This window comes from Rhipicephalus microplus, chromosome 3, assembly GCF_043290135.1.
Source record: "Rhipicephalus microplus isolate Deutch F79 chromosome 3, USDA_Rmic, whole genome shotgun sequence".
Classification (NCBI taxonomy): Eukaryota; Metazoa; Arthropoda; class Arachnida; order Ixodida; family Ixodidae; genus Rhipicephalus; species Rhipicephalus microplus.
The window spans coordinates 275,258,406-275,274,350 of NC_134702.1; the positions used below are offsets into that span (position 1 = coordinate 275,258,406).

Here is a 15,945-nt window from a genome sequence, read left to right on the forward strand (position 1 = left end):
AGTCAGAGGATTGGACACAGCTAGGTGGTGGCTCGTACGTGGTGGCTGGTACGTGGGCGGAAGTGCCTCGCAGACTTGCTCTTCGATTGTTTCGCGAAGCGACGAGGTCAACCCATGAGTATTGCGGGGAAGGGCGCATCAGACAACTGGCATGCCACTTTCTTTCGGTTGAATTTCTGAATTTTCAGCGTCAATACTGTCTGTTCCGAAGAAATTGCATTAACTGTCTATGCTGACGTGCTGGTAGTGTTTAAAGTAAGGCGTCACGTTAAAATGCGCTATTTGCGCAGCTCATCGTAGCTATGGCAGTGTTGAATTATCTCCGCAACTGTTTGCGGGTCTCTCGTTATCAGCATAAGGAAGGCATCTTCCTCGATGCCCTTCATAATATGTTTTACCTTGGCGGTTTTCGACATGTCAACATTGAAGCGACGACCATGGCCTACGACGTCCTCGATGTAGGACGTGAAACCCTCCCCAGACAGCCCCGCCGTGGTGGTCTAGTGGCTAAGGTACTTGGCTGCTGACCAGAAGGTCGCGGGATGGAATCCCGGTTGCGGCGGCTGCATTTCCGATGGAGGCGGAAATGTTGTAGGCCCGTATATTCAGATTTTGTTGCAGGTTAAAGAACCCCAGGTGGTCAAAATTACCGGAGTTCTCCAATACGGCCTCTCTCATAATCATATGGAGGTTTTGGGACGTCAAACCCCACAAATCAATCAAATCAAATCAACCCTCCCCAGACAGTTGGGAGTGATCCCGCAAGCGCTGTTATGCTCGGCGCTTGTACACTGTTGGTCGGCCAACCACGTCGGTGAAGGTGGTCTTGAAAGTGGCCCAGTCGGTAAGCTCAGCTTCGTGGTTTTCGAACCAGAGCTGCGCTACTTCTCTGAGGTAAAAGTGGATGTGGCCAACTTAGTCGTTTTCGTCCAAGCTAATATTGACGCTTACTCACTCGAAGAAAGAGAGCCAGTCCTCGAAGTCCAGCTCATTGGTGCCGCTGAGGATGGCTGCATCTCGCTTTCTCTGAACACCGGGACAGCGGGAAGGTGGGCATGTAGGAGCGGTCTGCTGTGCAACGTCAGTAGACATCGTTGATGGTGAAGGTAGAGGTCGGTTACAGAGTTGCAGCATGGAAAAATGATCCAGCACTTCTTATAAGTTGATAGTGCGCCTTTAGCGGTGAGCCGAAGGCACGTTTACTGGAGAAAAGACACAGGCAAAACCGACCAGCTGTCAATTGGAGCGAGTGCAAGCAGCAACAACACTCGTCCTTCTTTTCTTTCGCGGGCATTCCGGCCTGTGCCCTATATCAATTCTACACTATTTTTAGCTGACTTTGATAACTTATTGTGAAACTCAGGTGGCGTGCTGCGCTATATTATTTGGCTCGCGTGTTTTCGAGAGCCTCTACTACCGATCAGTGGCGTTTTCTGACAATGCTCAAAAAGTGTTGCAGGGCCCCTTTAATAACCGATCACCACAAAGAAGGCACTACGATATGTGACGATTCGTTTGACTTGCCGCGTGGCTCAACCAACATTTTTCTATTGTTCAATTCAGTTTTGTAGAATTGAATGCAACCAAAAAGTAATGGAGCACACTCAGGAGGTGCATATTTTTATTAATTTTATTATTATTTTGTGACATCATTCAATGGATAATTAAAATTAAACAACTTGCTAATTGCAGGTTACAACAAACTCGCACTAGACAAGAATTTGCTTCATTTTCGTTTTTACGGTGTAATAATGAGTGGCTCGTATTTAGGCCATGTGAATCTGACTATATCGTAGACGGAAAATTGTAGGTGCCATGTAACAGGCACTTGAAAGGGACCATTTTCCCCATTTTGGCAAGTGAGCGCGCGAGAAGCAATGTGCGTCAGCTACAAATGCACCGTCACAGCAGCAGAGGTTCCCATCCAGTAGCCGCTGTCGTTGCAGGACGGACGCTCAACACGGTGAGCCACTCCACCTGGACCCAGCAGGCACGTCGGGCTCGTGCGAGGAGTCTGTGGGCAACCGCGAGTCTCTTTGCTCGCACCGCAACTACGTGCTCCACTCGCAGGCTGCGTTCGAGACCTACTGGAAGGGAAACCTGCACAACATACACGAGGTGCTCAAGGAGCTCACCGAAAGTGGCACCAGCGAGCTCGGCTGGAAGCGGCAGGGGAAGCTCCATGAGTTTACCAAGGTACGTCACACCCTACACGGCGACCAGGGCTCCTTCAGTCAAGTGATTGGGTACAGATGTCTCTCTTGCGCTTAGAAGTTACTTTTGTCAGGTGGACAAAGTAGGTAGACGAAGTTGAATAGGCAGTAGGCATCCCGTCTATGAGGTTTTATTTCACCAAACTTTTGTGCGCAAAATTGATAGTCTGGTTATAGCAAGCAATGCATGCTTTGCGTACACATATAGCGGCACACAGTGCGTCGGGCGTCAACAGTCTAAAAAGTAGTGAAGTGCGTTGGCATTTATAGATGTGCGTCGAATATTTCAACGTTAGTTCTAGCCGCCACAGAAGTTCTACATAAACTTGTAACGTTCGCGGTGTGCGCATAATCAAATTGCAAGGTTTCAGGGTTATATATGGGTTCCTGATAATATCAGTTTCAGTTTCCAATTAATTGTTATATAGCAATTACATAACACTTTCATGCAGATGGTGTCGTGTGGACTTAACGTTGTGTAAGACTTTGGTGCAGAGAGTCGTCGGTAACCAGCAATTCACGATGACACTTTCTAGTGACATCTTGCCTTTCGCCGCGTAGGCCTGTGGGTTCAGACTTGGGTGAACTTCAAAGAAACCCGGGTTGTCGAAATTTCCGGATTTCTCCACTACGGTGTCTCTCGAAATCATATGGCGGTTCTAGGACGTTTCACCCAAAATATCAATAATCAATTATTGTCTTTCTCCGTTTTCTAGGGCTAGAAATCATTCGCTCCTTACCTTTTCATCGCCCATTTTACGTTATTAAGCTAACCAAAGATGTAATTACTAATACGTATATCAGGCTTCCCACTGAGGCCCACTGTCTAAATAGTGTTCACTTACTAAAGTTTTACCCACTACACCAAATTGCGAACAAAAAAAAAGGCAGATCCCACGTATAGTTAGAATCGATGCTATGCGAAACACGAATGAGAAAGGTAGATATGTTACTTTAAAATCAGCATCACGTCACGAGGCAGTGGTAAATTATGCCACACGTACCTGACTTCGAGGCCAATATTATCATGTTTGGACGTTTCATTTACCTTTGTCGTCTGTTCACATCACGTGCACATTTACCTTCGTCGTCTGTTCACATCAGGCAGTGCCAAATTTGGTATATGTCAAGCTAGCGAAATGGCCACAATCACATCATGAGTGTGTCATGTAGTAATATTGTTACATGACACGCATCTCAAGATTGTCATGTTTGCACCAGTCGCATACCATCGTCACCCATTCGCGTCCCGTAATACTAAATTTGGTGTATGTGAAGCTAGCGAAGCAGCCGCGAGTGCGTCTTAGGCGTCTCATGTAGTCATGTTGTTACATTTTTATTTTTATTTTTTTTATTTATACAATACTGCAGGCCACAAATGGGCCCAAGCAGGAGTGGGGGTGTTACAGAGCCGTTAGTACAATTATACAATCTTTAGCGAGGTAAAAACAATAAACAGGGCAATACAAAATATTTTGAAAACACTGTAAAATAATAATACAAAATTTTACAAGTCAAACATTTGATCAATAGATTTCAGCACATTGTCAGATGAAAGAATTTCATGCGGGAGGTTATTCCAGTCGGTTATAGTGCGGGGAAAAAAAGAATACTTAAAATTGTTAGTGCGCGCTGTGATAGGCGAGAACTTTGCAGAATGGTAATTCCTGGTGGGACGCGATGATAACGGAGTCAGGAAGGCCGATGTTTCGAGTCTGATATTCCCGTGTGATAATTGGAAAAGAAATTTCAGCCTATTCATTTTGCGTCGAGATTCCAAAGTAGGGATTTTATTCATCTGCATTAGTTCTGTCGGGGAGTCATAACGGCGGTATCGGTTGTAAATGAAGCGGACGGCTAATCTTTGGATTTTTTCGAGATTGTCAATGTCTTTTGTTGTATGTGGATCCCAGACTATGCATGCGTATTCAAGGCATGGTCGTACTATTGTGTTATATGCAAGAAGCTTTATGTTCGCAGGCGAATTTTTCAGTTTATGTCTTAGTAAGCCTAGTTTTCGTCGTGCTGAGGCGCATACATTAAGAATGTGGGAGGACCATGTTAGATTACTAGTAATTGTAACGCCAAGATATTTAAAGCTATCAGTTCGCGAGATAGGATGTCCATTAATTGTGTACTGATGTTCATATGGTTGCTTTTTGTTAGTAATACGCATAAATACGGTTTTCTCAGTATTTAGTTTCATGTCCCAAAGGTCGCACCAATTATTTATTGCGTCAAGGCTATCGTTTAGAATTTGCTGATCATTAGAAGAATTAATTGTGCTGGATAACAAACAGTCATCTGCAAATAATCGTATTTCAACGCCTTCTTTAACACATGATACTACATCGTTAATATAAATCAGGAAAAGTAATGGTCCCAGAACACTTCCCTGTGGGACGCCGGAGTTAACAGGAAGAAAGTCTGAATGAGAGCCATTTATATCTACAAATTGAACGCGGGAATGCAGGTAAGATTTTATCCAGTTTACGATTGTAGATGAAAGACCCAGTAAATTAAGCTTAAAAATTAACTTTGAATGGAAAATTCTGTCGAAGGCTTTACTGAAATCTATGAAAACTACGTCGGTTTGGCCTGATTTGTCAATTACAGCAGAGAACGAATGAATAGAAGTAATAAGCTGTGTAGTGGTAGAAAGGCCCTTACGAAACCCATGCTGAAATGGTGACAGAATATTACGCTCATCTAAGAAGTTCAAAATGTAGTTCGAAATAATGTGCTCCATGAGTTTACAACACGACACAGTTAGTGATATGGGCCTATAGTTTGTTACGATGGCATTATCTCCTTTTTTAAACACTGGGACCACCCGGGCGATGAGCCAGTCTTTCGGGACAATGCCTTGCGACAAAGACGAGCGAAAAATTTCAACCAGGAAACGTGCGAGTGATTCGGCGTAGCGACGAAGAAATACATTAGAGATGTTGTCTGGGCCACGTGATGTTTTAGATTTGATATTAAGAAGCATGGCAAATATGCCTTCAAATGTTATGAAATCTGGATCAGCCTTAATACAGTTATCATTTGAATTGGCACACACGGACGGGTCAGAAAACACTGAGTGGAAATAGCGGTTCAATTCAATCGCGATTTGCTTAGAATCTCGAATAATCTCGTCTCCGAGCTTAATACATACATTTGTATGTTACATGACGCGCATCTAGAGATTATCATGTTTGTATCAGTCGCATACCATTGTCATCTATTCGCGTTCTGTATTACCAAATTTGCCATATGTCAAGCTAGTCAAAGAGCCATGAGCTTATCATGAGCGTGGTCTGTAATCGGGTTAATACATGACACGCATCTCGCGATTATATTGTTATCACTAGTCACATACTTTCGTCATCCATTCACGTCCCATAATACTACATCTTGTATATGTGAATCTAGCGAAATGACCTCGAGCACGTCATGAGCATGGCTTGCATTCATGTTGTTACATAAACACGTTTCTCATGATAATATTGTTTGCACCAGTCGCATACATTCGTCTTCTATTCACGTTCCGTAATACCAAATTTGACAAATGTTAAGTTGGTCAAACAGCCGTGAACGCATCATGAGCGTGCCTTGTAGTCATGCTGTTACATGATACGCATTCCAAGGTTATCATGTTATCACCATTCACATACTTTCGTCATCCATTCACGTCCCGTAATACGAAATCTTGTAAATGTGAAGCTAGCGAAATGACCTCCAGCACATCATGAGCGTGGATTGTAGTCATGTTGATATAGCTGTCAGTTTAAGCGCACGAATAAACAGAAAGAAAGAGAGGACAAGCTCTTCTTTCTTTCTGTTTGTTCGTGCGCTTGAACTGACAGTTATACTTTGTATATCCAACTAGCCCAACTTTTGATTCTGTTGTAGTCATGTTGTTACATTACACGCATCTCAAGATTATCCTGTTTGCACCAGCCACATACCTTCGTATCCTTTCACGCCCCGTAATACCAATTTCGGTATATGCTAAGCTAGGGAAACAGCCGCGAGCGCATGTTGAGTGTGGCTTGTACTCATGTTGTTGCAGGACGGGATGCCAAGAGTTTTGTGTTAGGGTCTGTCGCTTGTGTTTGCCATGCAGTCACGTCATACCATACTAGTTTTGCAACATGTCTTGTGATCGAAACCACTGTCAGCCGCAGATCACAGCAAGACACTGAAATAAAAATCATGACATTCATGACATACATATCATGTTTATCATGTTATGACTTGCCACTTATGCTTGCATAGAGTCATGTTATGCGAAGCCAGTATTTGTATCAATACCGTTATCTAAACGGCCAGGAGAGCTAAAGGTTGTAGATAGATAGATAGATAGATAGATAGATAGATAGATAGATAGATAGATAGATAGATAGATAGATAGATACGTACGCTCAATGTCGAAGTAGTTCAAGAAATGCTTTGCATTTAATAGCTTATATCTTTAAAGGCAGCGTCTGTCTGCTGTCTAGCCCTCAGAAACGTTTTGCTTTTATTTTCATTGCCACCCTCGACGTATACCACCCTCGGCGTATAGGCTCAACCTAACAATCACATAGAAGTGGCCTTAAATATTAGTTCACGAAACAGGTGCGCGCAGCTCGTTAGTTGACAGGAATGGTCAAAGTAAGAAGGCGGCCTCTCGAAATAGGCAAAATTCCGACATAGCGGACGTTTTCAAACCAACGATGTTAAAATCAAGTGAGACAGAAAGAACTTACGGCAAAATACCGCAAGACAAGGAGGGTCAACGAGAGCACTAAGCCGGCCTAAGCTCGCAAGGTTAGAAGCTGCATCTCATGCCAGGTGTGTTTTTTAAGCCGAAGTTGACTTTCGAACGGTAAAAAAAAAAATGCCTGGTGAGCAACGAGTTAAGTGAGTTTAAGTGCTCATAGGCGGTCAGGTAGTATTCTGCAGTGCAGAGAAAGTGCAACAGAACCCCTTACTTACATTTAGCGCAGAAGCCTGGAATGCCATGACAGAATGCGGCTCCAATATAAATTGCGGATAATTCCCGATTGTATATTTACTTAAAACGCGTGATGAAGAAATCGTTAAAAAAGACAAAAAGTCTGAGGCGGGGCCTTACTGGCAACCAGCTGCCAGTAATGCACTCCCTCACCGCAGGGGAACTGGCCAGCCTGGTGCAGTACTTGGCCATTACCTCCCGTGACTACAGCAAATAACCCTCTGCCCTCAGTTTCCATAGGCTCCAAAGCAACTGTCCAAGGTGGCGGTCAGACCTGCGACGCAGCGAAAGGTGCTGAAAATCTCTTAGTCCAGCACGCCGCCATTAGAGTCTGAACTTAGCTATCTTCAACGCTAAAACACAATCTATTGAGGCAAATCTAGCTGTCCTATTCGAGGAAGATAGTGTGGTAAGTGAAATTTATTAGGCCTAAGCGAATAAGGAGCATATGTGAAGCTTACGCAGTGCTTAGTAATGGAAACGTTGTATACTTCTGTAAGTAAGTAGAAAGAAAAACGTAGGGGTGCGGTTCCTTATACACGAGAATATCGCTTACCACATAGAGAAATATTATAGCAGCAATTAGAGGGTGGCAAGTACATAAATATGTTCAACTGAAGGCACAAGATGAAGGCGGTACAGACCTACGTGCCTACATCAATCCATGATGATCATTTGGTTGAACGCTTTTATGAAGACGCAGAGTCAGCCAATAACAAAGTAAAGTTACAGTATGCAATTCTGAAGGGCGACTTCATTGCCAAAGTAGGCAAGAAACAGGCTGGTAACCATGCAGGGGCAGAAAATGGCAGCTCTAGAAAGGCAAGAGGAGAGATATTAGCAGAGTTTGCTGGACGAAATAATTTACGGATCGTAAACTTTTTTACAGGAAACGCGCTAACTATAAATGGACGTGAACAAGTCCTAACGGCAAAACTTAAAATGACATAGACTTGATGCTGTGTGCGCACTCAGTCATCATACTGTATGTAAAAGTAATTGGCAAGATCAGATTCAGTGACCACAGAATGGTAGGGGTTGGTATTCTCCTAGATTACACACAATAACAAAAACTGATACGCAAGAATCCAATTAGTTAACTAGCGGTGACAGGGAAAGTATAGGAGCTTAGATTTTCCTTGCAGAATATATTCGAGACACTAAGTGCGGTAATTGACGTTAGCGTTAACACAATCGACAATAATCTCAGTCATATTACCAAAGACTGTGCAATGTAAGTCGGAGGTAATGTCACTAGACAGGACACTGGCAAACTATCTCAGGAGACAAAAAAATCTCCTTAAAAAACCACAAACCATGAAAGCTTCAAATTCAACCGAAAAAAATATAGCTATGGTTGAACAATAGGCGTAAGGAAACCGACATCAGAAGATATAACGTGGAGAGAATGGAGCAAGCTGTAAAAAGCGGCAGCAGCCTAAAAGCTGTGAAGGCAGGCTTGTGCGTAGGTGAAAATCAATTGTATGCATAGAGGAACAAGAAAGCCAATGTCATAATTTATATGGATAGAATAATTGAGGTGGCGGAGAGAATTTGTCCTGAGGATTGCGACATCCCACCAGTAACGACAGGGCACTTGGGGAAAGCCCTAAAACGAATGCAAAGAGGCAGAGCCACTGGTGAGAATAAGGTAACAACGCACCTCCTGAAAAACGGTGAAAAAACTGTGTTCGAAAAATTAGCCGCCTAATATATGAAGTGTCTCTGGACGGGAAGGGTACCAGAATCCTAAAATAATGCTAGCATCACCCTAATTCCTAAAGAGGAGACGTCAAAAACTAGAAAATTTGCAAGCTGTGGTCATCATACTGTCCGTTTTCTACCAAATATTAACAAAACTAATAGGTGATAGAAATAAGACGACAGTAAAGTTCAATCAACCAAAGGACGATGCAGATTTTTTTACACGCTACTCCACAATAGACCACTTTCATACTATCAATCAGGTAATAGAGAACTGCGTGGCATACAACGGACCCCTACAAATTGCCTCCTTGAATTACGAAAAGGCATTTGGCCCAGCCGAGACATCAGCAGTTATGCAAGCACAACGGAATCAGAGCATCGAAGAAGCCTACATAAACATACTGGAAGAAATCTACAGAGGATCCACAGCCACCATAGCTTTTCATAAAGAAAAGACATAATCTAAATAAAGAAGGGTGTAAGGCCGACAGACACCACGTCTCCATCGCAACTCACCGCGTGTTTACAAAAGGTTTTCAGGACCGTGTAAAAGAAACAGTTAGGGATAACAGTTAGAGGAGCGTATCTTGGTAACCTGCGGTTCGCTGATGACATTGTCTTTATGAGTTACTCAGGCGACGAATTCCAGCTCATAATTACAGAACTGGACACCCAAAGCAGAAATGTAGGTCTGAAAATTAATATGCAAATGCTAGAGTTATGTGCAACAGTCTCGTCTCAAAACAGCATTTTATGATAGCTACAGAGACGCTGGAAGCTGTAAAGGAATATGTGTACTGAGGACAGGTTGTAATCGTGGAGCCTAGCCATGAGATTAAAATAACTAAAAAGATGAGAATGGCATGAATCACATTCCACAAGCATTCTCTTATCAACATTGGTAATCTGCCACTAATATTCAAGAGGAAGGTATATAACAGCTGCATTTTGCTAGTACTTACGTATGAAGCGGGAAATTGAAGGCTTAGAAAAAGGGTACAGCTTAAACAGAGGGCGATGCAGCGAGTGATAGAAAGGAAAATTATTGGTGTAACCTTTAGAGACAAGACGAGAGCAGCGTGGGTCAGCAAACAAACTGGTGTTAAAGATATCATAGTTGAAAACAAGAAGAAATGGACAAAGGCCGGGCACGTAGCGCGTATGTTGAATGACCGCTCGTCTATAATGGTAACTGACTGGTTTCACAGGGAAGGCAACCTTACGAAGGGGAGGCATAAAGTTAAATGAGCTGATGACAATAAAAGTTTGCAGGTATAGCGTGCGAACGGAAAACAAAAGACCGGGTTGATTGTCGGAATATAGGAAAGGCCTTTGCCCTGCAGCGGGAGTAGTCAGGCTTATAACGATGTATACATAAAAGGACCCAGAGTATGAATAGTGAAAACGTAACCCTCAGGTAAAAGCTATAAAAAATTGAGTTGAAAATGATGTTGGCAGACGATTAGCAGGTGGTAATAATATTCTTATGCAAGCAAAAACAAGCAGCAACATGCTAGAAATGTTCAAATAAAAAAAAATGGCAGCATATCCACGGAGTGAATGATGGAGAGTGGGGCGAAGCATTCGTCCATCCATTTGTTCTTGCTTCTGTCCGTCCATGCGTCCGTCTGTGTGACCATCCATGCGTCCATCCGCCCGTCCGTTCGTGCATCTGTTCGTGCGTCTGTTCGTGCGTCCGCTCTGGGTTCTTCCATGCATCCACCCCTGCGTCCGTACATGCGTTTATCCATGCATCTGTCTGTTTGTCCGTTCATCCATCTATTGAAAGCTCCAAGTACCACCATCTCAGATCTTTTCATCATGTATTCCCCATATAGAAGCACCACCATCCAGCGGAGATTTTAAGGACTAAACGAGAGGTGGCACATGCACACTTTCTTACGGCTTGCGCTTCGGGTCTATTTCCCACCTTTAACCACCTAGAGTTCATGGTATATGTGTTTAGAAAAAGTTTATTCTACTTTCGGCATTCTTATCCATACGAGCACACACCGATGGCAACGAGCATCGTAAACTGCAAACCTGTATCGCGATATGGTTTTGATCATAAAACCATTGCTTTAGAGAACACCTGCCATCTTTCGTTAAGCAGCTGGCGTCTTTTGGTTTGCTTTAGAAACATCTGGCGTCTTTTTGTTTTGCTTTTAGAAAACATCTGGCGTCTTTCGTTGGTTTTTTTATCAATCCATGGCGTTTTGAACATTAATCACGGAGGTAAACAATGTCTGCTACTGGGAATGGGAGACAGCAGAAGTCGGCTTTTAGCTAACACTTACACTTCTACTTCTACTAACGTTTCCTACTGGAACATGCCAATGACTGCTAATGGGGAATGAGAGACAGAAGAGTTTGGCTTTTAGTTAACGCAAACGCTGCGATTTTTTATTGTTCAACAACGCACAAGAGAAATCTCCCACCGGCACCCCCATGGAGGTCAAAGCGTAAGACATGTTACGTTCTACGAGGGACAAATGGGTGCCGCTTTAAGGAGCTTCGCCCCTAAAACTAAAACCTTAAAGTGAAAGGCACAATGTAAAATATTGTCATGGGGTCGTGACCTGGACAAATGGAGCGCACTGTGATTCGAATATTAAATTGTTCACTTGGGCGAAACTGTGCCCAGTAAACGAAAAGTCAGACTACAGTAGCAGTCTTGGACTGAAAGCGGCAAACTGAGCGTCAGCCGTCGATCAACTGACAAGTGGCGAAGCGTGTCGGCATTTATACACTTGCCATCGAACATTCTAGTGTATTCGCTAGCGGCGACGTTGTTTTCAGAATAATCTGAAAGATTCACGAAGTGCGCGTAATCTTAACAAAACCATCTGCCTCGAAGCTTCTCTAACAACGTAGGCGTGGTTTGCACTGAACATAGTTCAACATGGCGATAACAAAACTTGAAGAAAGATACGCGGCATTGCCCCCCTCTGAAAAAGGCATCGTCCCTATGCTTCAGCAGAAGATGAAAGTACAAAAATAATGTAAGGAAGTTCAATCGACGAATTACTAAAGAGCAAAAAACAACAACAATAACAACAACAACAAAATACACTGAGTTCATTACCGCGCATGAAGCGGCTTGAGACGCACGACCTACACAACTTCAGGTCGCGATCGGCCGTCGTTGAGAGTTTGTGATGCCGCCAGGGACAACCCCGTAATCGAGTGGGCCGAGCTGTCGCATTTCCCTGTATAATCCCAAATACCGGCGCAAAAGTTTTTGACCGAGTTCACGTCGGCGTATGGGCGTCTATACCCAAACACGTTCACCGGGCCTGTATTCCACGAATCACCGTTGAAGATTGTAATGGCGGCTATCCGTCATCTGTTCGCTATTGATGCGTAAGCGGTCGATTTGCCGAGTCTCTTCGGCGCGCTGAAGGTACTCACTCACATCGAGGTTTTCTTCGTCGGTGAAGTTGGGTAACATGGCGTCGAGTGTCGTTGCCCGGGTCCTACCGTAGATCACTCTGTACGGCGTCATCTGCGTAGTTTCTTGAATGGCGGTGTTGTATTGGAAGGTCACGTACAGAAGGATGGCGTCCCACGTCTTGTGTTCGAAGTCGACGTACATGGCCAGCAGGTCGGTGATGGTCTTTTTTAGGCACTCGGTGAGACCATTCGTCTGTGGGTGGTATGCTGTCGTACAGCGGTGGCTTATCTGGCTGTATGCCAAAATCGCCTGGGTTAGCTGAGCCGTAAATGCCATACTTTTATCGGCAACTTGGACCTCAGGGGCGCCGTGACGCAGGACGATGTTTTCGACAAAGAATTTGGCTACCTCTGACGCACTACCTTTGGGCAGGGCTTTCGTATTGCCGTAGCGAGTAAAGTAGTCGGTAGCTACGACGATCGATTTGTTTCCGACAGCGTGCTGGTTCAAGTAAGTCCAACGGCCTAAGTAACTACATACCGCTTTGCTGTAATGGTCGGAAAGATGGTTCGATGGGCTGCAGAAGTTCTGCTGGCCTTGTCGGTCGTGTCTTGCGTCGCTGGCAGTCCCGGCATGTCCTCTCGTAGTGAGCGACGTCGGTGGCATGGCGTGGCCAGTGGTATTTTTCTTGTATCCCTGCGAGCGTGTGAGAAAAACCAAGGTGGCTAGCCACTGGGTCGTCGTGAAGGGCCTGCAGAATTTGGGGTCACATCATCGAAGGTACAGCGATAAGATAGCTGGCTCGGTCCGGAAATAGGTTCTTTACGAGTACGTTGTTTTACAAGAAAAATGACGCTATACCCCACACGAACAGTTCTGAAACGACACTATTCAACCCTTCGAGGTATTCCACTAGCCCTCCAAGTTCATGGTCGGCTCGCTGTCGCTCGGCGAAGTCGTCGGCACTTATGGCTCCCAAGAAGTACTCATCCTCCTGGTCATCCTGCAGTGGTGGATTCACGGGGGCACGAGAGAGACAGTCGGCGTCGGAGTGCTTCCTTTTGGACTTGTACACGACGGTAATACCGAATTTTGAAGTCTTAGCCTCCACATTGCAAGGTGACCTGAAGGTCCTTCAAGTTAGCTAGCCAACAGTGGGCGTGATGGTCGCTCACAACTTTGAAAGGCTGCCCGTAGCCATAAAGGCAAAATTTCGACGCTGCTCAGATTATGGCGAGGCGCTCTTTTTCTGCTGTTGAATAGTTGAACTCGGCCTTGGAAAGCGACCGGCTAGCATAACTGATAACCCTTTCCAGGCCAGTCTTATGAGCAAAGACGGCGCCGAGTCATATGCTGCTTGAGTCAGCGTGCACTTCTGTTTCGGCATGTTCGTCAAAATGTACAAGTAGTGGCGGTGTCTTTAGGCGTCGTTTAAGCTTCTTAAATGCCTCCTCTTTTGCCGCGTCCTACTTGAATTTGACGTCCGTTTTCGTGAAGTCAGTTAGCAGCACGGCGATTTGTGGAAATCCCTAGACTAAACGCCTGTAATATGCGCACAATCCGAGGAATTGGCGTACTGCCTTCTTGTCGGTGAGTGGTGGAAAACCGGCGATGGCGGCTATTTTCCGCGTGTCGGGATGGACTCCAGACTTGCTAATCAAATATCCCAGAAACAAGAGCTTCTCGTACGCAAAGCGGCACTTCTCGCGCTTTAGAGTGAGTCTGGAGGTCTTCATAGCTGTAAGTACTGCTTGAAGGTGCCTGAAATGCTCGTCGAAGCTGGAGAAAAACACAACGACGTCGTCGAAGTACACGAGGCAAGTCTGCCACTTCAATCCCACCAGCACGGTATCCATAACACGCTAGAACATTGCAGGTGCCGAGCAAAGACCAAATTGCGTGATCTTGAACTCGAAAAGGCCGTCTGGTGTGATAAAGACAGTCTTTTTATTTACCTTTCTTGTCTAGCTCAAGGTGACAAAAGCTGGTCTTCAGGTCCGTCTACGAAAAGTACTTCGCGTTGTGCAGACGATCCAGAGCGTCGCCTATACGTGGAAGATGGTAGACGTCCTTCTTGGTCATCTTGTTCAGGTGGTGGTAATAAACGCAAAAGCGTAGGGTCCCGTCCTTCTTCTTTTATTAGAACACGGGTAATGCCCACGGACTCTTGGACGACTGAACGATGTCATCTTGTATCTTTTCGTCGAATTGTTTCTTCACGGTCTCACGTTGGCGTGTTGAAACTCGGTACGGGCTCTGCCAAACTGGTCGAGCACTTTCTTCTAATAAAATGCGGTGTTTCGCGAATGGGGTGTGCCGAATTCAGGAAGATGATGAGAAGCGGTCCGTTATTGTAGAACCAGGGTTTGAGCTGGTATTGCTCACACTTCAGAAGTCTCGGGTTGACGTTAAATCTGGATTGGGACAACTATTCATAGAAGAACCTTCTACAGCATTGAGGAGGGTAAAAGCATTGCTGGCGTCCACGAATTCGTCGATATGGGTTACCGTCGTACCAACGCTGAGGTGCCTATATTCGTGGCTGATGTTTGTCAGCAATACCTTTGCTTTGCCTCTACGCAGCTCGGCTATGCCTCTTGCAGCGCAAATCTGACGGTCTGGAAAAAGGTGCTGATTGTCCTCGATGACGCCGTCAATGTTGGGGCGTTCTTCGGCACCTAGAGTAATATTTACGCTGGTGAAAATTGGAACGGTGACCTGCTCCTGTATCACATTTAAATCATGGGTCGGGTGCGTCATTAGGGGCGGCAGTGCTTCTTCTGAGGTTCATGTGATTGACTCAGACCTCTGGTTGATGACAGTACTGTGTTCCTAAAAGAAGTTCATTCCGAGTATCACATCGCTGGAGCACTCTTGTAGGATTACAAAGCTTGCAGGGTAAGTCCGCTTATTGACGGTGACTCTCGCTGTGCAGAGCTCAGTGGGCGTTATGAATAGTCCTCCAGCGGTTCAAATTGTGGGGCCTTCCCATGCGGTCCAGACTTTCTTAAAATTGTGGCAAATGTCCCAGTGATGACAGAATAGTCGGCTCCGGTGTCGACGAGAGCTGAGATGCTGTGGCCGCCGATGACAACGTCGATGTCACTAGTTCGTCGCCTGGCGTTGCGGTTGGGTCGTGGTGTCGGGTCATGGCTGCATCGTCTTGTTCGGTTGCATCAAAGTTGCGTCGTCAGGTCATCTTTGGTGCGTGAGGTTTCGTGAACAGGACTTTCCCTGGTTTGCGTCGTGTTAGGAATGTTTCGCCATGGAGTCGTCCTCAGAGGATCTTCGGTAGTTGGTCGCACAGCAACCGCAACTCCATCGGTTTCTGCCCTTAGTTTTCCGAGTACAGGCTCAGAGATTGGCCCCGAGCAGGGCTGGTGAACTGCCCGCGGAGCGGTGAGGCGTAGCAGCCAGGAGATGGCAAACGATAAGGTCGTTGGGATATCGACTGTGCTCCCGCGAGGTAGTCGGCGATGCCAAGGGGTTGTTCACCACGTTGTGAACACTGCGCGTTCAGGTCGAAGCCCCGTAGACCCATCTGTGAGTACTGGAAACGGCGATTGCTTCGTCCGGCCTCTGGTAGTAGAGCGGGTGGTTGTCGGGCGCACGCCAAACGTCGGTTTTGTTAGCGCGCTGCGCTGGCC

General features: G+C 45.3%; 1 protein-coding gene across 2 annotated transcripts in view; it reads left to right on the plus strand.

Moving 5' to 3' along the window:
• The window catches only part of LOC142804276 (uncharacterized), a 545,204-nt gene that overhangs the window by 290,599 nt on the left and 238,660 nt on the right, over positions 1-15,945 (plus strand). For both annotated transcript variants that reach the window (XM_075891027.1, XM_075891028.1), the window contains exon 4: positions 1,947-2,196. In XM_075891027.1, coding sequence (XP_075747142.1) covers positions 1,947-2,196 — 250 coding nt within the window. The remainder of the gene's footprint in view (positions 1-1,946; positions 2,197-15,945) is intronic.